This window comes from Pungitius pungitius, chromosome 4, assembly GCF_949316345.1.
Source record: "Pungitius pungitius chromosome 4, fPunPun2.1, whole genome shotgun sequence".
In the NCBI taxonomy this organism is placed as follows: Eukaryota; Metazoa; Chordata; class Actinopteri; order Perciformes; family Gasterosteidae; genus Pungitius; species Pungitius pungitius.
In genome coordinates this window covers 15,703,351-15,729,407 of record NC_084903.1, presented here as the reverse complement: position 1 = coordinate 15,729,407, position 26,057 = coordinate 15,703,351, and the positions used below count along the sequence as shown (strand labels likewise).

The 26,057-nt window shown below is 40.7% G+C and overlaps 1 protein-coding gene across 2 annotated transcripts in view; it reads left to right on the top strand.

The window, feature by feature from the left end:
• The window catches only part of LOC119225135 (CUB and sushi domain-containing protein 1-like), a 282,822-nt gene that overhangs the window by 61,214 nt on the left and 195,551 nt on the right, over positions 1-26,057 (top strand). For both annotated transcript variants that reach the window (XM_037482822.2, XM_037482815.2), the window contains exon 2: positions 5,751-5,967. In XM_037482822.2, the coding sequence (XP_037338719.2) occupies positions 5,751-5,967 (217 nt within the window). The remainder of the gene's footprint in view (positions 1-5,750; positions 5,968-26,057) is intronic.

The following is a 26,057-nucleotide window of genomic DNA, read 5'->3' as shown; positions in this document are numbered from 1 at the left end:
TCCCTGTTTTTATATGGGAGCCAGTCATGTCATTTTAGGACATTTTACCATAAAGCTTGCTTTGCTACTTGTAATTCTTGACTGTGACGACACACTTGGTCGTGAGCTTTCTGTCATCCTGTTTTATTTTGTAGTTTCCTGGGTTCACGTTTTCTCCTGTGGGTGATTGTTTCCTCTTGTATTCAACTTTATTTAAAGTTTATTAAAAAAAAATTGCGTCCTCCTGTCTCCGGTGCTGGACTTCCCGATGACATTTTCATTTTGTTCTGCACTCCATTAGCCCTCACTTTATAAAACTGCCCCAAGTGCTTTGGCAACACTGGACTGAAAGCAGCTCTCGAGCCCCAAACAAACAAGGATGGGCTGCTCTCCTAAGACTGCTGAAGCAAATACAAATAAGGGAATGACTGAATTTCAGCCGGTGCCTGTGAGCAACTATGTCTGCAGAGACTGTAATGTCTGTACTGAAAAATACATCAATCTTGATTTGTACAACATTTGTAGCTTCATAGCTATCGCAGGAGTAAGGGATGCACTCTCAAATTATTGCTTTCTTTAGTTAGTTTGTTATTTGATTCCAGTGCTTCGATTTGATTTGAACCCCTTTGAATCACGTCCATTCATTCTGTCCAGAACACAAGCTTTTGAGTTGTAGGTTAAATGATGATTGACTACAGATGCAGAGACTTCACTCACAAAGACAAAGCATGATGATGAAAAATGAAGATAACACTTAACAATACACACGCAGACACACAAGTGCAAATAGAACAAAGACAACTCTCTCCCAAACACCTCTGACCCTTTTCCCTTATTTTGGTCCCCTTCTACGTTTGTTGCCATCTCATGCTCACTTACAGTACCCACATACACCCACACACCCACGCACACACACATGCACGCACGCACACACATGCACACACCATCCATCCTACCTGTCTCTGCTATCTTTAGACAGAACCAATAGTCCTTGCTGAGTTTTGGATTTATTCTGTAGCCTTGATTCTCACTGTGTGTCTCTGTGATTCTCCATCCATTTGTGCGTTTGTGTGTTACACGGGGCATCATACACGTCTCATCCATTCCATGGTCATGGTGACTGCTTTACCAGACGTTTTTTTAAGCTCATCACCTGCAGTATGGATTTTGGTTTCAATGTGCATCTAATTCACCCCTGACAAGTTGATTAATTTTGTGTTTGACAAATTAGCTCTTTGATCAATTTATTAAAGTGTAATGAGGAGCTCGGGAGAATTTTCGACACTGTTTCCTCAGTGATTATTAGTTTTCAAGTTTGCCTTTTAATTATTTTATACTTTCTTTATTTGTTAGCAAGCAAACTTTGCAGTGCCATCTTATTCCAAACAGTAATTACACACACACACCACAATAATTACATTTTGAAGGATTTTCTTTTAAAAATTTTCAACTAATTAGTTGTAAATTGCATGAACCGCTCTTTCATTATCAGTTCAGAATGAACGTCATGATGCAGTAAAAAAAAAGTAGTTCACAGCATTGATGGACTTTCATGTCATTGTCCAGATTGGTTTTTATCTCCACTGAGCACTAGCTAAATGGCCTGAATGCTTGAATCTAACGGCAGTCCCATTTACTTAAACTGTTTGACAGTGGGCTGACAGAGAGCGCGAGAAATGGCGATAGCGAGAAAGACAGACAGAGAGAGGTTTTTGCTATTTGTTCTTTGTGTGATAAATATAGAGGTGAGTGGGTGGAATAAAAACAAGCTAACGCTCTAGAGGGGATAAGAGAGGAAACACAGAGAGATTGATATAATGACACAAGGAGAGAGACAATATAACCGTGATTATAATAGCAATAAAGCCAGGAACCAATGTAATGACATTTAGAGACAGATACAATGGTAGTAATACAGAGATAATTCTGACAAAAGAGGGAAAAACGAGAGGGACAAAAGGGATGAGAGAGCAGTGAAGAAGGAAGGGAGGAGGGAAGTGATGACAAAGAGCTGGATAAAGAGTGGGAGAGGAGTGAGGCTGAAGGGTGGAAGAGAATCAGATGCACGGTACACAGATGGTTACAATAATGTTGTTATTAGGACAGCGACAATGGAAGAAGAAAGATATACAGTCGATGGGGTATATCGAGAGATGGACGTTCACATGGAGACCGAATGTGGGAGAGACACAATGATTCTGACACAGAGGTAATGAAAAAGAAGGAGGGGGTGGTGCAGGAGAAGAGGTGGGATAGACAACAGGACCACCAGAAAAAAACAGACAATTTCTCCACTCCTCTCTTCCTCTCCACTCTTCCTCTCCTCTCCTCCTCTCCTCTCCTCCTCCCCTCTCCTCCTCTGCTCTCTATTTTTTCATAGCCGGTATTGAATCACTGCAGTCGATAGTTCTACACAGCGTAACTTAGAAAGATGCATTTGATTTGTGGCCCAGCGCGCCGTGGAACGAGGAGGCCAGGAGATGATTTACGAGCCAGGGACCTTGTGGTCAGGTTCTACTGGAGCGCTCCACCTCTCTGCTGCTTCTCAGCACCTAAAATATGACAACCTGTCCGATTGTTAAATCGATCTGAGCAATCAACCAACTATTACTTAACAATGCGGACCTTAGTTTGGGAGACTGGGCAGAAATTAAGAGATAATTCATTTTTATGCATTATGATCTCTCTATTAAACTACAGTAAAACACAGATTATCCTGTGGCACGCAGCTCTAGGAAATAATTGTTCGATATAGAAAGTAACTAACGTTACCATCGGTATTTTAACCTGGGACATGTCTCTTGACAGCATCGGTGTTCAGCCTGCAGACCAGTAGGTAAAATTGGATTACTAGTTGACATAAATAACAGAGAAAAAGCCTCAAAGCCTGTGGGATATAAATCAAACGAAATGTACCTGTAGGATTTAGTGCTGTATTTTAATGAAGAGTGTCAGTGTTTGTTTGTGTTTTAATGCCAGTGTTTGTGTTTGTGTCTGACTACACAGCATGTTTTTATCCGCATGGGTCTGTAGCTGCCCTTTAACGTATTACTTTAGAATACTCAGCGTAATTGACCATACTATAAGCCCCGCCTCCCTGTCAGAGCCACCTTGGAGCCCACTCTGTCATAAACTCGACTCCCCGAAGAATTATTATAGTTTGTCTCCATCATCGATTGCAGGCAATTTTAAATTGGTTGGCAAGTTCTGAAAATGAAAACAATAAACGTCGGGAAGGTGAAAACAGTAGAGTATTTTGTGTCTAAAGTATTTCTTTTATTCATGGAGATCGCCACTTAGGTGGCTGACTTGTGGCCTCTATCCGCAGGATGCGCCTGCAAGATAGTTTCCACAAGATATTTGTATTCCCTGAAGCGAAATTGAGTGCATCTATTTAAGCCGCAGTGGGTCGAGAGACGGCCATGAAGGCTCAAAACCATGGACGGATTGCCATGCAACTTTCTATGGACGCATGTTTCTAGTGGATTATATATTCTAATTTTGGGGTTGAAATTCATGCTGTTTATTAATGTGTATCATGAATGACCATTAAGTGAGGTGCAGGCAGTTTATGTCCCCCTTTGTAAAAAATGTCCTGCACCTTGAATTGCCTTGCTGTTGAAATGTGCTATGCCTAAAATAGTATAGGAAATAGGATACATATAGGAAGTCACACATTTAATTTCCCCCCCAACTTGCCTTCATCATCAAACTCAATCAACAATTGACAATCAACTTTTTCCGAAAGGCCCCAACAATATGGCATTCAGCTTCCCTTCCTCCCATCTGCTCAAAGGGGGCAGAGGGGAATCTGGCATCGGAAGAGACCGTGCACGGAAAGAGACAGACAACTGGAGTCACACACACAGACGACTGAAGGGGATAGCTGAATTGGGTTGGAAAGACAGTGGAGAACAATCCGAAATTAATCTGGACACTCCAGATGGTTTGAGGTTTTGGTGTGTGTGTGTGTGTATGTGTGTGCGTGCGTGCGTGTCTTGCTTTGCAAGCACATGTACATGCACGTGTCTTTTTTTTGCCAGCCTGTCCATTCGGGCCTGTGTATAGGTATTTACGTGTGTTTGTGGGTTTTGCGATACTTCAGACAAACAAGAACATCTGGTATGCGCACATTGCGGACGTTTTGATCTCATTTTGATTGGAAAAGACAACCACAGAATCCGATGCATAAATATTTTGTTTGCATTTGCTCGTATCGATCGTGACCTAGTAGATAGTTTGTCGTGTTTTTACTCTTTTACTTTGCTTTCTGTGTATTTGCGTGTGGATGAAAGAGTGTGTTAATAGTGATACGAGGTTAATAAATCAATAGCCATCGCTATCTTTGAAACAATTAATGCTGGCTTTTACACACACACACACATACACACACATTATTCTACGTGCCCTGTAAGTTGAAGAAGCTTTAGGAGTAAACTGTATTAAGTTTTTTATGAGAAAGTTGCAGAGATTGAGGGAAGAAGCGTTTGAGTTTGTGAGTGAGGAGAGGAGTGGACACACAAAGGTGTGACACATGTGTTGTCTGCCATTGTGGTTGGTTAATTGTTTGATTCTAGCGTTATTATTTTGCCTGCAGTTCAGCTTTTACAGGTGGTACTGATGTTTTTTTTTGTGTACAATACTTTTTGTTTTCTTTTTTGCAGCATTTTTTTGTTTTTAAGTATTAGCTACATTGGTTAGCTTTTACATGCTCCTTTATGTGCTCGGTTTTGTTTGACTTCAGCCATCCTTGCCTTTCTCACTAGTCATACATTAGCTGCTTTGAGTTTCGGTCTGCCTTTGTTGAGTTCTGGCTCTGGTTCATTGCATTTGTTGCCGTTACATATAAAGTTTTAAACAGATTTGATACACATTTGATACACATTAGCCTAGTTTTTGTCAGCTTTAAGAGCTGTTGTATTATTAATTCATAGTGTGTATGTTGTCTCCCACTGAGCACTGACAGTTAAACGCTGTGCATGAATTCACCTTCATGCTTCATATAGTCTTTTCTTCAGCGTATGCCTGTTAAATGTTTTCATACATGCATATATACGCATTCAGGAGCAACTGACACCCAGCAGATGAGTAAAAATCCAAACATACTGTTCAAATAGCATAAATCAAATGAATGTGGTGGAAGAAGATTAAGCGCTTGTTTCTTCATCGGATCATATCCCACCGCCTACTAGTGTCAGCAGAGACATTTTTCGTCAAATAGGATTCTCAAACTAAACATTTTCATATCCCTCTTTTTATGTTTTGAAGAACATGTTTTTTCTATAATGTCTTTTGCTCTTATAAAAGTAGCTGCATAAGAGCTGGCTCAGCTTGTATGCGTGCAATTGTGCAATGTTCACGTCAAAGTGTGGTTGTAGGTAGTCAAAGATTTATGTGTGTCAACTCTGTCTTTGGATTTCCGCGACTGATTTATGTGATCAAATGGTACGTAAGCTGTCAAAACCAACTGTATAGCAACAGGACTGTGTGCCGAAGCTTCATTTCGCTTTTGTCGTACTCGGCTGTGAGGCATCAGTTGCATTGTGATTGAGTTGCATGCGAGGTCATGCGGCACCTGGATTGATACACAACCCGTTAAATTATTACCAAATATTTTTGAGCATATAAGATAAAGAGATGATTAATTCACGTTCATCTACATTCTCTATTTTGACATTTAGACAAAAATGTGCCTTCGAAATCCAAACAAGCATGACAGGAATATTATGTGATGTTGATACCCTAATGTAATATTTTCCTTTGTCTTCCAGCTGAATCTTGCGGTGGTGTGGTCCAAGGACTGAATGGCACCATAGAGTCTCCGGGTTTCCCTCACGGCTACCCCAACTACGCCAACTGTACCTGGCTGATAATAACCGGGGAGAGGAACCGAATCCAGCTGACCTTCGTCACGCTGGCCCTGGAGGAAGACTTTGATATTGTATCAGTTTACGATGGACAACCGTTGCCTGGCAACTTAAAAATGAGGTTAGATTTTTTGAAATTTACAGTTTGATCTTCTCTCTGTCCTCTTTCTCTTCAAACGTCTCCGAAAACAAAATATTTATTTAAATACAACAAAAAGAAAAAAGGGACACAGTTTCATGTCATGGTTTTCTTTTTACCTGTGAACAAAGTTTGACAAAACACACTGATTCAGCAAATCAGGAACTTCAATATTTCTTGTCTTCTAAGAACTTAATCTTCAACACAATACATTGGAATGTAGCATGAACAACATTTTTATTTATCTCATAATGCAGAACAGGCACCAGTTTTCCTCCAAAGTACAGTAGATGTTACATTTTTACTTTTCAAAAGCATTCACATTGCGTCTTGAAATGATGTGAAAAGTTCTCTATTGTGTAACTGTGCCATGCGAGGCCAATCTAAGTCGTGTAATGTTCATGCACAGCACTTAAACTATGCCGTGTTAGGGCAGCGGTCCCCAACCTTTTCTTTCCTCACAGAACGATTTCATGTTAGACAATTTTTCACAGACCGGTTTTGAAGGTTTGGTGGATAAAAGCGACGAGATAACCGACGTGTTTGGGGCGGCGGGGGGGGGCTAGTAGTCGTTGCAGACGCCGAGGGTGAGGGTTAATGGGGGGTGCTTTTGCACCCTCTCTGTCCATTGGTGGGAGCGTGCTCTCCTGTGTCTGCATGTTTGTATCTTCTTTGATTCAATCTAAACAAAAATACAGTTATTCAGATAAGCTTGTTTACACCAGCAGTATAGCTGATCATTAATGCACTGTGATAGTGCAATAAATATATTCTTATCTCCAACAGAAATGAACTAAATGTCTTTGCTTTATAGCTCTGAGCTTATCAAAGAAAGTTCCACAGTTTAATTTAGGCTACAGGGACTTTTGATAAACCATGTGGGACTGTGATGTCAGGCTTATTCTTTTTCACCTACGTGTGTATTTTACAGAATGGTATGACGGAATAAATGCCTTCTACAACTTAATCAATTATTTCACTTTATATATAAATCAAAAATCAATAAATATATATATATATTATTGAACATCATTTGGCAATAAGAAACTCTTTTTACACTTTTCATAGCCCAAAGTGGCATCTTATTTGGCAGCCTATTTTTTGGTGACAAAATCAGTCACATGTTATTCTGTTGAAAATCCAAACTGCTGTTTTTATCATTTCGTTTTTTATTGTGTCTTGTGAGTTGGATATATCATTATCAACTGGTGGATAAACAGGCAGCCAATCTCTAAATCTCTAATTTCCTCTGTTTATCAAGGATAATGTGCACGGAAATATAAGTAATTGAAGGTTTGTCAGCAGCACCAGAGTTTGGTAAGTTGTAGGGCTGTAGTGTTGCATAAAAAGCAGACTGAGACTGTAAAGCTTATTGATAGTGGTCCGTGGAGGAGGAATGAGCTGGGAATGCACAAAGTCGTGTTTGAGGTTGGTGGTGCGGATATGGATGATGGTGGGTTTTCTTTGAAAACGTGATGTAGCTGTGTCGTGTCTCAGTGTTTGAGAAGAATGTTTTTATTCTTCACTGGCTGAGGAGACTTTTGAAGACTGCCCAGTGTACTTACTGCTCAGTTTGTGTGGACACTTGGTGTAACAATGCTTTCTTTTTCTGCACAAAGGCATCAGGTGTCTGTCTCTAGTTCTTTGCATGACTGCATCAAAGGCAATTCATTGTAAATAGAATAACTTAATTAATCTTAAGCCTATTGAGGTATTCCAGCTTGAACCACCTGTTTATGGAGTGCATTGAAGTGTACTCTATGAACATAAGTGAACATATGTCATAAGTAAGTCATTTCTTTATAAAAGCCTTGGTTATTGCGGTTTGTTAAATTTCCCATTGTGCGTTTCAGACTGTTAATTTTAACGCGGATCGTTTGTTTGTGGTACACAAACATTTACTAGACAATGACCATGGTGTATGAATATACACACAACTCTGAATTACCACTCGGATCTGTTCAGCATAATGCTTGTCTTATGCCATATTCATCATTCCACATGTGAGGGAGCTCCAGAACAGGATCGGTCAGGATAACCCGCCAACTTAATTACCAGATAAATATACATATTACTTTTTATCATTCTATTATTATTATTTTTTTTGCCATATATATATATATATATATTAGGGGTGTCAAATGATTAAAAATTTTAATCAAATTAATCAGAATTTTCAGTGGATTAATCATGATTAATCACACCTGAATCCTAACCATTTTTTCTTTCTGAAATGCATACTAAAGATAAATAACAGGACACAGATACATAATTATCATTATTATTATCATAATTATTATTTTTTACATAAATATATGTTATTGATATTTGATTTTTTAATTCATTCCAGAAAATAATCAAATCAATGTTATTTGATAAGTTACAGACTGATTTCCCTGCATGGCTCTAGAAGGGTCTCGAGCCTCTGCAGTTTATCCCACTCTGCTGCGAGTTTGTGCTCCTGCGATGACCAGACATGACCAGACATGTCAACCCTCCCGATGTTTCAAAGCCCCCCCCGAAAATCTCCCGGACCGACCTTTCTCCCGATTTCCACCCGAACAACAATATTGCTGCACCACCCGTCACTGGGCGCGCCGTTTCAGACCGAACAATAATAAAGGTTACACCTTGAAGTCGAGCGCGGCGATTAGAACGACTGGCGCTGCAAAGAAATCCGCTACCACCTCCATTTCAGTGTGAAATATTCCCATACCTGGGAGGATTTAGATCGCATTGGTTTCTCTTCCTCCGCATGTTTCAGAACAGCGCTGCTCTTGCTCTGCTGGGCGGAGCTTTTCTTCTTCTCTGTTCTGCTGCGCGAGAACGGGGGGGGGGGGGGAGCGGGTCTCTGGCGCAAACAACTTGCTGAACCTGACGGCCTGACATATGCCTGCAGGTGGCAGTAATGTGTTGTATAGGATGAAGTGCATTCCCTAGAAGAAGAGGTTCTTTCCGGACCTGAATAATTTGTCACACTGCGCATGCGTGAAATGCGTCAAAAAAATTGACGTAATTAACAACAAACAGCTAATTAACGCCGTTAACGCGCTATTTTTGACAGCCCTAATATATATATATTCCCGATATGTCGTCGGAGACTAAGCCTTCCATCCTCATGCCACCCACTCCAGAGGAAACGGGCAGGATGCCCTGGATAGACCTTGCCATTGATGGGACGGCTTCTATTTTTTTTTACTGAACTAGTCTTTTACAATGTTTACATCTAACTGTAGACTGACACTAAAAGAATCCATCTGAATCATCACATGAGCAAATACAAGTGTGTTTCAGCAATGCTGCAGAATGTTGGCTGCAGAATGGGTTGAGGCAGAACCCTCAATAGTTCATTACTGTCTATTTTAGGACGCTTCACCAATTCATTTTTATGAAAGAGTCGATGTAGATTACTGCAGTGGCAAGTGACTTGTCGGCTGCGACATTTTGCCAGCGTGGCGGCTTGTGCCATTAGCGTTAATTAACCCTAGAGATGTTTGGGCCCCACATTACCTACCAGTCGCTCAAGCACACCAGGTGTATTTAAACCGTTTTCTCTGCTGTGAGCCCTTAAATGTACGAGTTATGGAGAGGAATGGTGCCGTTGTTTCTTTCCTGGCCTTAAGTGCAGCCACTGAGCGCACGCGGTGAACATTTTTCCAATGTGATCGAGGGCAAGTGAATAAGCCAGTGGTTGTGCTCTCATTCTCTGCTGGGCTCAGCGACTCTGTCCATGTAAGCACTTCTCTGAATGGTGTGGATACGCAGCTCGACAGGCAGCATAGTGCTGAAATGAGACCACTGGTCAGCCTTCATTTGTGCCGTCAGCACTGCCCCGATGTGTGTCAGTGTGGGCAAAGCCCTAGACCACATTGTAATGCTCCATGTAGCTCCGGCTGGTAGCTATCACCGTGCACCCTTTGCTTATTAGAGTGTAACTTCGTTTTTTTTACATAAATTTGAAAGTGTATTCCAATTATCGTGCGGCAGGCTGTTCCCTGGTTGAGCTCCGTAAGGGCAGTGGTCCGTCGGTTGACCTAAAAACACTGTCCTCCTCTTAGCGTTTGACCGAACGTTGTGAGATGTGAACCCATCAGGCTGCCCGCAAGAACAGTGGGGTGTAGCCAAGAGGAGCCGGCTGCACTCTCTTTGTACACACAGAAGAGCGCAGAAAGAGGCAGGAGACTGGATATCTTTCTCTCACAGCCACCCCTTCAACTGGCCTCAGACTTTGGGGAATGCTGCTAGCTCGTACTGTACACGGAGGAAGGGCTGACCCAGCATCTGTGTCCTCTTCTTTCCAGCCTTAGCTATGCGTCAGCAGCAGTAACTCTGCTTCGTCCCACTCACTCTGGTGACAGATGTCAACAGTGTAGAAATGTATATCTGAAGCTTCTCTCATGCAGGAACCACTGCCAGCGACTCCTAGTGAACAAGAGAGGCTCAGTGGTGACAGTTTCACACAAAGTCCACATTCAGTTTGTTCAATGAGATGTTCAAAAGATGGACTTGCCTTTTAGTATTTAGGGCTTTTCTGTTGGTCACTTTTATGATTGTTTTCTCTCTCTTGATTGTTATTTTTATTGCAACGCTGTATGTGAATTAGCCGTCTCTGAAGTGAAGTCTGGCTTGGGTAAAGTGTCCTGGAGTCTGATGGACTCATTGGTTCTCATACATGTTTATGTGTCTAGAGTTTGTGCAGTAGGTCATATTTGCTGTCTTTAGGCTTTTTAAATCCACTAACAGTTAAGACTGTCTGAGCATTAGTCAACTACCTAAGACAAAGATGTGTAAGATGTGATGTGTGTCTTTTATGTGATGACTCAAACACGTTTTGGATGCTTTTGCTGAACCGTGTACGATGTTAATCTTTCTTACCCGGCCGCGTTTTTTGGGTCGTCACACTTTGAGTTAGTTTCTCACAGCCGTAGAGCTGTTAAGGAGTCAGGTCACAGGGTTCACGGAGGCAAACCATTTACATTCTTACTCTCGTGTACCCTGCGGGTCCTGTGTCAGCATCTCCCCATGCATCTACTTTAGCTGCTGCGCATGAGGTGTTTCAAGAAGTGGTCTGTCAAGTTGCACTTGGACCAAGTTAAGTCTTTCTTTTTTGATACACGGGGAGCTTTTTTTTTAACTCTTAGTGACCTACACCCCAGCAAATTATTCAGTTCCTTAGAAGAAGGGAAACTTCATGCCATCATAAGTGTTTAGAGCAGGTGCAGTAACTGCTTTCCTCAGGCCTCCATCAGTTTGAAAACATCAGTAGTGTGAGTAGTGTGTTTTCGTTGTTACACTCTTTAAATGATGACATGATCCAGTGTTTTTACTGTGCGCTCACTGGGATTAGTGAGCTATTTGCATGTCTGAAAATGAAGCTGCATGTTTAATCGAAGGTACTCTCCACTACAATGATGAGTTGTTTATGAATGTGCTGACATGCACTTGTGTTAAATGACACAGTTGATTGTGGTGTACGGAAATTAGAAGACTATCACTGTAGTTAATCAAAGCTATTAAGAAAAAGTTGTATACATTGCATCACATTACAATATTTTAGCTTGTGCTTTTATCAAAGCGACCTGAAAGCAAAGCCTTAGCTGTAAAGAAAACACACTGTAAAACTGCTAAAATCAGTAACACACACACACACTCACCCTGAAACTGCCGCTAATCATCTAAATGCAAGTGACTTGGAAGGTTAGGCACATCGTCCCAAAAAGATCCACCTAATTTTTGCTTAATCTAGACTGCAACACATACAGAGAGAGGGCTGTGTTTTGTGTCTCTCATCCCGTCCATTGGTGTATTTATCACTCAACAGCCAGTATTGAAATGAAACATATTGGTAGGGAGAAATAATATTCTCAATAACTTTATGGGCGTGTTGCAAGATAGACTGGTTCCAATCTATTGCAACACTTCATTACCTCTGCTGTCTTCTTCTAAACCGTCTATTAAATAGAAACATCTTAGCTGCACTGAAGTGGTTCTCATCAAACCAAAAGACCAGAGATTTTATTACTATGTATCTAGTCATAGTCATTGCTCCTTACAGCTTACTCCCAGACACCCTCTTAACTTTCTAGTGGTATTACTTTTGACTTGGTTTTAAGGCCAACTGTGATTGCAGTATCAGAGATATGTAGGGATTATCGGGATTATAGGATTTATTGATGCAGATATGGTTACCCTCTGGGTAACCTGATCATAAGCACAGCTAATGCTTAGCTAAAGTGTAACATATCAGTTAACATATCAGAGTTTTAGTCGAGGACTTTCTCAAGTATCTGTTTCAGTTGTGAATAAATGTTTTGCAAATGCAGATGAAGTAAAACAATGTTTCCACCAGGAGGTTAACGTCATTGGGGGGTAAGGAAGGGCCCACATGGGAGTGGGCAATCTGACACAGACATTTCCGATGCACACGTCTGTGTGTGCCCATCGGGGCCGGACTCAGTGGAGCAATGGAGAATTGTAAACGTAAAAAGAATCACAGCAGCACTCCCTCCACCATAGAGACACACTGTACACAATCAGCATCAGTACTACACATATCTGTTCCGTTGTCCCGTGAAAGTGCTCTTTTTCACTGGTATTCAAAATCACTGAAATGGCCTTTAGACCATGAGATGCATACTACTTCAAATAATAAAATAATTTTAGGAGCGGAAGCTAGAGGACACGTCTGTCCTCATCTGCAGCCTCTGCTTCCACCGGTGCCAGTGGTTATATTTGTCATAGACTAGCACAAATTCAGCTGGAAGGAATACGTGGAAGTTTTATTTTTTTGGTAATGGTAAAAAGCATAAAGTAAACGTTAGTCAACGCTGGTCACTAAACCAAAACACCTGCCAGTCTGCCTTAGGATCTGCTCAGACCACAAAGTAGTCATCTACTAAATGGTTTCCAGTGATGCACAAAGCTCCAGGCCGTCACTTTGACGTGGCAGCTGAGCCACTGATGAAAAGGGATGGCATGCTGCTGAATTCCTCCCAGGGAAGCGAGCGGCCTGGGGAGTGCAGTGTCCAGGCTGATGCTGAACCAGGATTCAGCCTTCAGAACTTGTTTTTTGAAAAAACATGAAAAGATATTTGCTGAATTTGCCAAAATGTGTGTGATATTGCTTTAGTTGCTTTGTAAAACATATTAGCCTTGCTTCTAAAACTATTGCCATATCTCTGCTAAATAGCAAAAACAAAAAAGGGGAATCAGGCCTTTATTAACAAACAACGAAACTTAGACTTTCCCCCAACGTGCAGGGTAAAAACTGTACTTTTCAGGAAAAATAGGCCAACACTAGATAACCAGGCAATGGAACTAATCCAGGACTACTGGTAGGCAAAGGAAGGAGAGAAGTGAAGAGAGAAAGAGAGAGGAAAGAGAAGGTAGGGCTGATGGGGGAGGGAGAAACCCAAGCACACAAAGAAAGAGACATACGACTGAAAGGAACTCACAAACACCCACACACATGCACACACACGCACACACCCAGAGGATGCTAAAGCTGGTAGAACTAAGTCCCTTGCGGTGGCTAGTTCTGTCCGTCTGTCTGTGTCTTATTGTATTCTTAATAATTTTCTAAGCTGCTTCGACTTGTCACCAGCACATCAGAAAGTTGAGTTCACTTTTCACATTAAGATAAGAGTTGAACGGAGCTGGTGACAAAAATATACATATTAATAATATGCATGAATATTTTCTGAACAGTAAGCTTTGTAATATTTTATGGAGCTGCAGCAAATGATTATTGTTTTATTAGAAGATCTGTTTGTTTTAAATGATAAATTAATTCTAAAGTCAGACGATTTAAAATGGTCCAACTATGTACCCATATTTCAAAATCAGAATAATATTGAATTTACGTTTGTTTATGTGTATTGAATTATAAGTAGAAACAGAAATGAAGCAAATACCAAAGGAAACTCTACATGCAGGTACACATTCACTGAAGTATTTAAAGTATCTGCATCTAGGAGCAGTGTGCCGGTCATTATCTCACTCAGGAACACCACAACATGCTGACAGTAGGTTCCCGGGATTGAACCACCAACCTTGTGGTTAAAAAAGAAGCAGCTCTAGCAACCATTCTTTTTCAATTCGCCATACAGTGTGTATGTTCAAAGTCTTTAACGCTGCCAAAAATCCCCAAAATGATGACTTAAAACTCTTTGAACTTCATGAAGCGTTGCTTCTTTCGATAAGGTCCAAAACATCTGAATCACATTCCTAGCTGGCAGGAACCACTTTGTCAGCAGAACAATAAATATGTACCGTTGTCAAGATTGAAAGTGACCACGGGGAAGTATGTCGTAGCCACGTTAGCCTGTGAGCTGATGCTGAGTTCAGCTGTTGGACCGATGAGAACATTTAGATCTCCAGCCTCACCGAACACCTGCTACTGCTGAGGGATACAGAAGGAGAGATGGAGCCGTATGAGGATGAGAAATTACGGAAAAAGTAATTAAATGTGTGCCGGTGGTCAGATACGCATGAACATACACCGTCTGTAATCAGCTACCACATTGACATTTATTCACATTTCCTCGGAAATCTGCAGTAACAGTTAAATTAACAGTGAATCCATCCAGTGGAGTGAATTATCTGACTTTCTACTCTAGTTTGTTTGCAGAGTGATTGAGGCAATGTGTTACAAAAACAGGGTTAGTAGTCTACTGCTTAGTGACCCTAAGCAGTAGACTAAAAACAACAAAAGCATCAACATAAATCAACACAACAATTCTAAACATAAATGTGCACTGGCCAGACGCAGTAGTGTCATTCACTTTTCTTTCAGAAATAAACAATATACCGTTTCCCTTTCATGCGTGGTTCTCTTTTTCCCTACTTGCGATTAGGCTGCAATATGTGACATTATCTCAGAGTTGACACACTTCCATAGAAACAACAATGACCTCCAAAAGAAAAGCATCACCTCACTGGGCCGTTTACAGCCACAAAGCGTGTACGTTACAGCTGTGAAGATGCGATACTCGTCATACACGCCTGTGAATCACATCAGAAAGGCTGTGATTCACTGCCCTGTCGAGTTGAAAGTTCAGCTCACTTCGGGACGACGCCGTCGGCTTCGGCGGCAATGCACAGCGTGCGAGTAGAGTGTGAGCCAACGCTGACATGCATGAATATGCACTAGAAGCATGCACCACCGCCCTGGCCTTTCTTTTTTTAACTCAGATTACACAATAACCTGCACTGAAGGGTTCCGCTTGTCACTTATCTGCCAGAGTTACACTTTATCGCTGAGACAGTTGTTTGTTTTAGGCCGTTCTGTAAACTTTGGATTTTTCTGTCATTTTCAATCCAAACTAACAAATCAATCTGTCTAACAATCATGAACCCACTTTCAGAAAATGTACCATAATATTAATGACTCATACATGTTTCAAAGCTGCTCTCCACATTCTTGAATTTTACATTTTTTGACACTGCTACTTTCAATAGGAGGTCCTAACATTTATATTTAATGTCACAGCTGTTGGTATTGTTCAAAATGTATTCCATAAAAGTAATCCTTGTTTAGACTTAGGCATGCACACACTGGACTTGCATTTGTGTTTCTTCTATAGTGAAAATGCTAATAAAACCATTTTTATAACAGAATCAAAGTAAAAGTAAAAGGTTTAAGTTACTTTCCAATTAGAAAGCATGTTTTATACTTCCGCTCCTTGCGCATGACAATTATCGCCATCCTCATTATAGCGTTCCTAGTTTTGCCATTCTGTAACACCAAGTAAACCAAAACGATGTCTTTCCGGCAGGGGTAAATAAATGACGCCATTACACATGAGTGTTTCCTGTAGCATACAGCTGTAAAAGATCACCTCAGATGCATGTACATTTTGAGACTTGAGTTTACAATGCAACAGCCATTTCTATAGGAACAGCCATTTCTTATGCTCCCTTATTTAGCGCTATCCCTAAGGCACGTAGCGGTTGATTTATACTTTGCATTTCAAAACATCATACATCACAGGATGTAATGTGCACAGGCATTTAGACGTGAGGCCCCTGGCTCTCCTTTCCTCACTGGTTGACTTACTGATTAACCGGCTGGCTGAATGGCTGACTGTCATTCGTAGAACATCTGAGCTGGCATTTATCCAGAAAATTGAATGTTGTTTTTGAACCCTTTGGGTGTTTGTGGAGTGGTTGTATAGAATCTACACTTCCTGGAAATAGCGAAAAAAAAAAATGTTTGTTTCAGACACATCAAGGGTGAGAGGTTGGCTGGTTAAAAGCCAGAGTTTGAAATGCCTCCAACAGAATCCTTTTTTCCTACATTCCCACATCAAAGAACAAAAAGGAAAGTGCTTTGATATCAGAGGCAAAAACCAAATGAAGCTCTCTACTTTCCCAGCATTCTGTTTTATTTATACACCAGGAAATAAGTTATTTTCAGGCTTCACACTTCAAAAACTTTTAGTCAAATGATCGACCAAAAGTACCACTTCATCTGAAAAATAAGATTTTTGGACTCTTCAAACATGATGTTGTGGGATAAGAAAACTTTGTTTTATTGTTGTTCCATCTTTTAGATTCTCATTCTACAACTTTTATTCTTTTTATTCCCTCCCAACTTTAAACGCAGAATCTTTGTGGTTCCCCCTTCATTATCTTGTGCGTGGATCGATTCCTACTTAACATTTTACACATCGTTTTTTGTCTCCATCGCTAACATCATGTCTCCACTGGTTTCAGAAGCAACTGCTGACAACCCAACTGGCAAGAAACCAAAATCTCACAATAGGCTTCGTATAAGATGTTAAGGGTAACTTCAACAGAGCTTCTATCCCAAGCAGCTTATAGCATCCGCACATGATCCTATTCTCCCCCATGTACCTTGATGCTTTACCTTCCTGACAGGTTGCACAAACAAGCCTTTACAAACAAACAACTTGAAAGATTTTCTACTGTTTTCTAATTGTCAAGCTTTCAGTTTAATTCTCAGATATTGCCATATTTCTGAATGTTTGGCGACCACGGAGGACACCACGGTGGGAGTTTTTAAATGTCAAGTTTGCTCATGTGGGTTGCCAGTATTGTGGATAATTGGAACATTCAATGATGGCTGCTGGTGTGAGTGAGTGTCCACACGTGCGTGTAGGTGTCGAGGTTGGCGTTTTTTCCCTGTTCATTAATTAGGTTTTCAGTCATTAGCACCTTGATCGACTGTGTACTCAATTAAATTACACCCAAAACATAACTTAACTTAAAAAAAAAAGAAACAGAAAACTATTTTAACCGTATTCTGCCGTTATTTGTGAAACACATTAGTGTTTAAGGGTATTTACCTTTAAGAAAATGTTATCTTCTGGTGGGCATGCTTTTATATTGCTCATAGACACATGAAATGGCATCCATAAGTGTATCTCTCTTGTAAGCAGTACAGTTTCCCAAAAGCTGAACTAAGTCCCATATCAGCCAATGAGTCAGCACACTTTGCATATTTGTAGCATTTTTTACCCAGCGGCCAATTGCAGCAAAGCACCTGACCTGACTTTGAATTTGTAATGAGTTGTGTTCCCCTTACAGTGGAATGAGGTTGCTATAGCAACTGACGATGAGTTGTCATGGAGGATTGACAGCTGACAGAATAAAGTCAGAGTGATTTTTTGCACAAAGACAAACTTACATTCACAGAACCCCCTCGTGTTTTTCATCTTTTTCTAATTCAGGAGATCAAACAAAATCTTTCTTTCTTGGTCCACACATCTCTAAACAAAAAGATCCTGGGTTTGAGAGGAGACGACCAAAGAGAAGTGATGAGAAAGTGAAAAGAAATAAAAATTGAAATTCCTCAGAAGAATTCTTGCTTATAAATAGGAAAAATCATATTTTGTCGTATTAATATTTGGTATATCCCCAACCGGTTAATGTGTGACAGTCTCGCAAATGTGTGTGTGTGTGTGTGTGTGTGTGTGTGTGTGTGTGTTTGAGTGCAGACTGAAATGGATGAGAGGGGGCAGTAGAGAGATGGAAACTGACAGATGGCTGACAGAGGGAAGATTATGTCAAATAGTGATGGTGAGAGAAAGGACTCAAAAAGTTGGAAGAGATTAGTTAAAGCTCCCTTTGTTGCTAAACTTTTTCAGTGTCTTAAAATTGCCAGTTGAAAGTTGGGCCATCAATATTTTTTATTGCTATTGCAGTCTATAGTGTAAGTGGTAACTACTGAAATAGACATATATATATATATATATCTCAGCATTTCCCCATGATCATAGGAGGCTCTGTTGCCTTGGCTTTGACTCCACCGATTGGCCTTTCTCAGTGCAGTCTGCATGTTCTCCTTGTGTCTGCATGGGTTCTCTGCCGGTCCTCTGGCTTCCTCCCACAGTCCGAAGACATGCTCTGGGGATTATGTTGATTGGTAACTCCAGATTGCCCGTAGGTGTGTGGATGTGAGTGTGAATGGCTGCCGTCTCTGTCTCAGTACTGCAATTGATTGGCGACGAATGAGATTGCAGTGCTATACACTAATTATTCTGCTATTTAAATGTTTTTTAACAACCGATTTTGAGTTTATGAATATGGACGACTCAATGACTAAACGTTTTTGTAATATGGTGGTGCAAGGTTTGATAAACAGATGGGGAAATTTTTCCTGAAAGGTTTGTTATTCTTCACAAAACACCTTACAGTCCAAAAGCATCAGAACAGTATAAAAAACTCAACTTCAGGGTTCTTGCTCAACCGGGTTCTTCTCCGCTTTAATTCAACCTGTTCTCATTAGCATTGTCCAACCCATGTGACCCATGAGCCGCTTTCACCCGCGTGCTCCGATTCCGCATGCACGTCTCTCACAATCTGCTGTGCATTCTGGCATAATCCTCCCTTTGACAAGGAGGTCTGCCCCAGGTGCATCTCATCACACCTCATCCCAATGCTCCCAGGCGAGTGGGCGGCGCCTTCTGGCTGCAACGCAGATTCTAAAGGGGAATGTAGCAGACATCTACCTGCCCCCCCTGTGATGCCACATTATATATAAATGCATGAAAAACGGCAGCTTCTTAAACAAGAAGAAATATTGTTTTTCCTCTGGATGACGATTGGACCACAAGAATCCCAAAGTACAGCTAATGCCTTAAAGACGAAGGTCAGAGACAACCAATGGCGTCAGTAGGTTACATTACGTTTATTCCACTTAGTCTACTCGATCTACTGATCAGTGAAGAAATGTTGTTTTTATGATCTGTCTGTACAGGCACTGTAGTCCTGACATGTAATTACGTTTTTTGATGAAACACAGCTATAGCAAAGCCTGCTGCGCAACCTTGGACCCTATGCATATTGCCACAGAGGGTACAGTGTAATTTATTTTTGCAAAAATGTTAAGGGGAGCCATGCTGTTGGTTACAGTTGCAGGTGCAGTCAGTGTAAAGTTATGTATTTGTCTTTAAATATGGTCACATCTACACTAAAAGAAAACTTTTCTCTTTATACTTTTAATGTGTATCTGAATATTCCATTTCCTGTCCCTTGTTTTTGGTGATAGCCAATTCATTTGTCACCTCCTCTGCCCCCCTGTCGTCATTGCCTTTTATATCTTTATCTCTATGTCAATGTATCCGTGTGCTCAGCCTCATAAAGATTCAGCTGAATGTCATAGAAGACTTGAGAAGAGAGGAGAAAATTGCAGGGTAGTGTCGGTGACAGGAGCGATGCAAGAAAAGCCGAGGAGAAGAAGGCAGGAGAGACAATGCAACAAGAATGAGTAAAGTTTAATGGAGGAGAAGCAAGTGCAGGTGATTTTAGGAGATCTAAGAGGTGCAGAGGAAACTGCAAGGCAATTTGATCCACTGAATCACGATATCCTTTCTGATAATGTATGAACCTAATGCTGCCAAATATGCAGATTTATATATGGGGGAAGAAAAATTCAAATCGACTGACTGAAAAGGGATGGATCGATGGATAAATCAATTGGTGGATAGAGGCTTTATTGTAGGTCATTTCAACATAATCTTATCCTTTTAAAGGAGTGAGATCTATATCTTTGTTTTTTTTTTGGTTGCTTTTATTATGTATCATTTTTATATGTACACATCTCTGTGCGTGGGATCCGGCTGTCTGAGTCATGTTGAAGGTCTGATTGCCTGAATCAGAGTAACACTGACTAATGTGGAATAGTTGTTATACTCATTTCTCATTGCAGTCGTTGTCACGGCCTGAGAAACAGTCATTTTACCCTTTGTGTGTTGAACCTTTTGTCTTTTTTGGTAGTGGGTTACTTTAAAGACTTTAAAAGGGCAGTAAGTAAGTCATTGGCGGCCGAGGTACATGAGAAATTACTAGTTTTCAACTTTGTGCTCAGATTGCTGAATTTTAAAACTCTTTATAGCTCTGTTCCTTTTATTGTTTTAGTACAAAAGCTCCTGGTCGACTTCCAAGACACCATCTGTGCCCCCAGCCTCCTCCACCCATTACTCACATTACCCAGTGCTAACTCTAATATTCTAAATTAAGAGTGCTTTTCAAATAGGTTTCAAGGCAGTATAACAATAATCTGCAAATGAATATGAGAAGGAAACTTTAAAGGAAACTTACTGCTTATTCTGCTACAAAGACAAAAAAATGCTTGATAAAAATACAGAGATTAATTTATCTATACATAATCAACGGCTGTCTCTACATGAATACGTTTGACAACCGTTAATCTGAACTACTTCACGCTTGCCTGGTTTATTTCTGGCAACCCAGGGGAGTGCTTTGTTGAATTTGGTGCAACTTTGAGTGGCAACGTGTTAAATATTAATAGACTTTGAATAAACAAGCATAGGGCCACAGCGCTCTCTGCACCAGATGGGGCGGGGCTTCGAGTCCAGCATGTCGTCCGCAGCGGGCCTGACCTGACGCTCGTTGCTGGACAAAGCCCGGCTGAAGTCACATGGGTGCTGGCTTTACTCATTTTACCCGACTCTTCTCGCCTTCCTTTGACTCAACATGAGTGCATAGCCCGCTGAAAGCATAAGCTAGGCTAACTATTGGCGACTTGTTACTAACACTAAAAACACCTGGGCTAATTAAATCTTTGATGTCCTTTAAAATGAAAGTGTTTCGGTTCAAAGTTATGTATTTGCTTGGATCTGATCACATCTACAGTCAAATAATTGATCAATGAATAGAAAAACTGTCATTTTACGTTTTTCCTTCGATGTCTATCTGAATATTCCATTTCCTGTCCCTTGTCTCGGGTGATAGCCAATTCATTTGTAACTTCCTCTGCCGCCCTGCTTCTATCAGCTATATCTCTTTACTGCTGTGTGAATGTATCCGTGGCCTCAGGCTAAAAAGGATTCAGCTGAATGTCATAGAAGACTTGAGAGGAGGAAATGGCCCGGTAGGGTTGATGATAGGCGCAATGCAAGAAAAAGATGGAGCAGAGCAGGAGAGAGAATGCAAGGGGCCAGACAAACTAAAGAGGTACAATAATGAGCTACGTTGAATGGAGCAGAAGCAAGTTCAGGACATATATGAGGTCTAGAGGAAACTGGAAAAGACAATTTAATGTAATGATTCCATCATCTTTTCTGATTCGATCCAATTTTAACATAATGATGATACAAATGCTGATATATACAATGGGGGCTTCCTTGGACTCAACATGAATGTAAAGCCCATTGGAGGCAGACACGAACCGTATTGCGAGTGTATTTGCGACTCAGTAGGTTTGTTCCCACAAGTAATGACTCTCTCCACGGTTTATGACTCGTTACTAACTAATAACACCGAAAACGACACCGCCAGTGAAACACCCCCGCTAATTGAATCCTCGCTGTCCTTTAAAATTGCATGTCAAAGCAAGACACTTAAACTCCGTTTTGAAAACGATTAGTGTATTTTACCAAGGTTTCAGTGTTAGAATGTTTCTCACTGTGAACAGGAGTGAGTTGGTTGATTTCTCCAGAGGAAAATTACAAAGACTTGGGCACTTGAGGCAAACGCGGTCCTAGCTTTGAATGTTGGTGCTGATGGAAAAAAAAACAATATTTGAACTATGAAACCATTCCACACACGTGTTAGTTTTGCATTCAACGTTGTACTTCCATGGAATACAGAAAGAATTTGGAGTTCCAAATTCTACTTGAATGCTGGATAATGTAATGTAATTATGCATTATATCTGAAATGTTATATTGTTTTAGTCAAACCTGAACCAGCATCGTTACCAGTATGATACCATATAGAAATAGTGCTTATTTTTACCTCTGTGGTTAGTGTGCACACCAGTGAGTAATATGCAGTTGAGTTGATTGTTTCCGAGCTTCTTCGGGGGTCTTTTGCAAGTTATGACTTCAGTTTGTTCAATATGTTTAATATTTAGACATCATAATAGCTCAACGTCAGCTTCATTAACAAACACCGGGGACAGAGTGTGTTTCATCTCTTTTTCTGGAGGCGACCAGCAAAGTCTATGTCGCGGCAGGTGTTTTGCTGACAACCCACATGCAGAGATGTACCACCATTCATTTAATAATGGTAGTCTAACTGATTTCATGCAGACACGTTAACTGAGCTTTCTTCTGCAATTTCTATAAATGACTTTATATACCCCCCCCTTACACACACACACACACACACACAAACAGACAGAAGTATAAAGGCAACAATTACATAACGGTGCAAACAGTGTCTAATTACGGATTAAGAGATTCTAAATGCTGAGTAATCATTGCAGCCACATTTGGGTTATCATCAGATGTGGTTATTTTCTTTTCATTGTTCCTAATTACTAATTGCATTATTTCAGTTTAATTAGAGATTAGAGAATAAGGCCAGTGAATAAGATGTTGAGAAGAGGTCAGGCTTTGAGACGCAGAAATATAGCGAGTGTAAACACATTATAATAAAAACCTTTATTGTGGGATCAATTCAAAGTGAGTGTGAGCTTGTTTTACTGGACGTGTTGACTCCAGTGACTCCAAAATCTCACCAGCCTTCTCCTTTAACGGCCACCAGGAAAACACGTGTCGTCGCTTCTACTGAAGTGTTGAAGTTTAACTGGTCCGCGTCAAATGTCCTCGTTCCAGCGGCCCCTGTGCCGGTCAATGCTGGCCTTTGCAGCTGTGTTGCTACGCTTTTTGGTCAGATGATGAGCCACACTATAACCTGGTCTTTTCACTCATGCGTCCCTGTGTGTGTGTGTGAAGGTGCCTTTCCTTTAGCCCTATAGGTGTATGTGACTGTAGAAGCTTTTGATGTTCACAGCTTGTCAGAAAACGTTCAGTTACTGCACTGATGAACACACACACACACACACACTTACACCGACATACAGAGGACACATGTCATGGGTTTCTGAACAAAACTGACAGAGAAAAGAGGAGGCCGTTTGAGATGGGGTGAGAGGAAATGGAAGTGGAGGATCGGAAGGGGGGGTCCCCTAATTCTCGCTTCCTCTCTCTAATCCGCTCCCTCTATCCTTTTCTCCTCCTCTCTCTCTCTTACTGTCTCTCAGAAGCATACAAAATCAGTTTTAATGGTTTGTCAAATAATGCCTTTCTCCCCCACAGTGGATTGGTGATGCGCTGTTTGTGTTAGCTGTGTGTGCATCTGAGGGTGTGCGTGTGTGTGTGTTTCAAAGGGATGCTTGCCCTACTTTAGCCAAGTGGTTTTCTCTGTTGATATTGCCCATAGCACAGGATTATACGCTTTTCAACGTGGTCAAACACACACACATTCAGAAAACAATGCAAACACTCACAAAACGCGCACGTATAGGCATAGCAGGGAGAACAACTCACACAGGTAGTGTGGTGTGCACCGTCGCACAGACACAGATCTCACATTACATTACATGCTGTATGTGTTAGTGTCTTCTTACTCACAGTGTCTACAGTTCTCAATTAGGTCAATGACTTTGCTTTGGTGAGTTCTGTGTGCAAGTTGGTCTGTCAGTTTATACATCTTCTGTTTGCATATGTTTTGTGTATTTGGCTCCTGAGGATGGTCATGGCTGATGTCTGCATGACAATAGCGTGTGAGATTAATGACGCAGTGTGTGCGTAGAGTCAAGGTTCAAGCACTTTAACGTCTGCGCGTTGGTGATGGATATTGCAATATGTCGCAAGTATAGCAGCTACAGAGTGTGCATCTGTGTGCGTGTGTGTGTGTGTGTGTGTGTGTCTGTGTGTGTAGTGATGGTCGTTCATCAGTTATCAGATTGATTTACGGGTCCTTATGGCCTGACTGTACTGTGCTACACAATGAGCAGGGTGGAGGTAACGAAACACAGGAATAGTTTGTTGATGCATTCATAGAACTGTTCTGTATTTGGTACAAATGGAAATATTTTGACTTTAGGTTTAGTTAAGCAAAATATGTCTCACGTTGCAAATCCTTTGTGAGGACTGTTTGCATTTTGACCTACAACAAAACCTACAACAAAACCAATGCATCGGGCTGTGTTGGTGTGGCGCTGGTGTTGCAGGTACCAAAGAGAAATGCCTGGCAAAAAGGGAAGTGTCCTTTGAATGCTTATCAGATACAAACCCTGCTCACTAGTTTAGTAATTGTATTAGTCAGTCAATTGCTTTTATTTAGAAAACAACAATCATAACTATTAATTGTTCAGTCTTAAACCTGCATTTTACTGCTGTACTTCTACTGAACGTTTTTTTTTTGTTGCTTTTTGTTTTGTTTTATTTTTCTGATGCATAGTCAAATACTTAAAAAGCAGTTCTGTTTGGCCCATATCTATAACTCACATTCAAAGCTTTTTTTGTGTCCCACATTACTGATGGAAAAAAGGCAAAATCAGGCTTTGGGCCAGTTTTCTACCATGGTTCTGTACATACAGTAGATTATTTGAGTTTTTACTTGATAGTCTAAGACGCTCACATTTTATTTGCCATACCTGCCTTTATAAGATATTATACAGTGGATAGCTAGCAGTAAAGGAGAAAGAGAGAGATAGAGAGAACACAAAAATCCTTTATGTTAAGTTATTTTTTCTTCTCTTTACAGGGCATCATAGTACATTTTACATGAAGGATACACAAATATCAATGGAGGCTGGTGGAGTACAACCGTAGGCTGTATTTCATAGTTTTATATTTTCTCTTATTCTCTTTTACCAAGAGAAAAAAAGGTTGGTTGTGTGGTATGTGCAGTTAAGCCTCTGTGGCCACAGTTGAACTTTGATGCCTCATGATTAGTTGAAATTGTACCGTATTGTTTTCCATGTAACCCGGCACTTAGATGTTGCTTTTGCAGTTAAAGGAGAAACAAAGTCTAAGTTCAAGTAAAATAGTTAATGTTGTCCTTTACTGGACGAATACGTTTTTCTAGCCAATCCCTCAATTCAATTTTACATTTACATTTTTCACTTGGCTGACGCTGGCCTCCAAAGCGACTTACAAACCCAGAACAAAAATAATAAAGAAAGTACAATTTCTTCAAGAAAGCCAAACTCCAAAGTGGTATCAGTGCCATAGTAAATGCTAATAAAGTGCTACAGTCTAGACACGGGAGCTGATCCTTTCATTGTCCATTGACTCTATTTACTCCCTTTTCCGGACATCACAAAGAAAATCTGTGCTTCCATCACAAGGGACCCTCTTTCGTAAAGTAATCTTTTCAACCTGAGATGCCCATTCAATAAAACATAATCTTTGGATGGCCCACTTGAAGCCACCATTGACCCGTGTTAGGGCAAGATTCACACTGAGAAAAACACTTGTCTACAACTCAGTGCGATGTGGCTCGCTGCCAGCTGCCTACTCGCAATATCCTGCCGCCTCGCTCCTGTTCCTTGCAACAGCTCGGACAAATTGGTCCCTCTGGGATATTGTGGAGAATTTTTGTACCTATTGTGACCACAAATTATTTAGACTTTTGGAGACAATTGCAAAGCAATTTACATTTTTAATGCAGCCAATTATTGCAATTATATTGCAATAATTGCAAGTCAAGAGCAGAAAAGGAAACTGAAGAAGAATAGATTTCATCCAGTGGGGATTAAACTGTCCGTGTCATTGAGAAAAGGCATATATTATGTTTTCCTATGATAATTAGCATGCTGCAACTCAAAGATAGATAATAGACAATAAAATG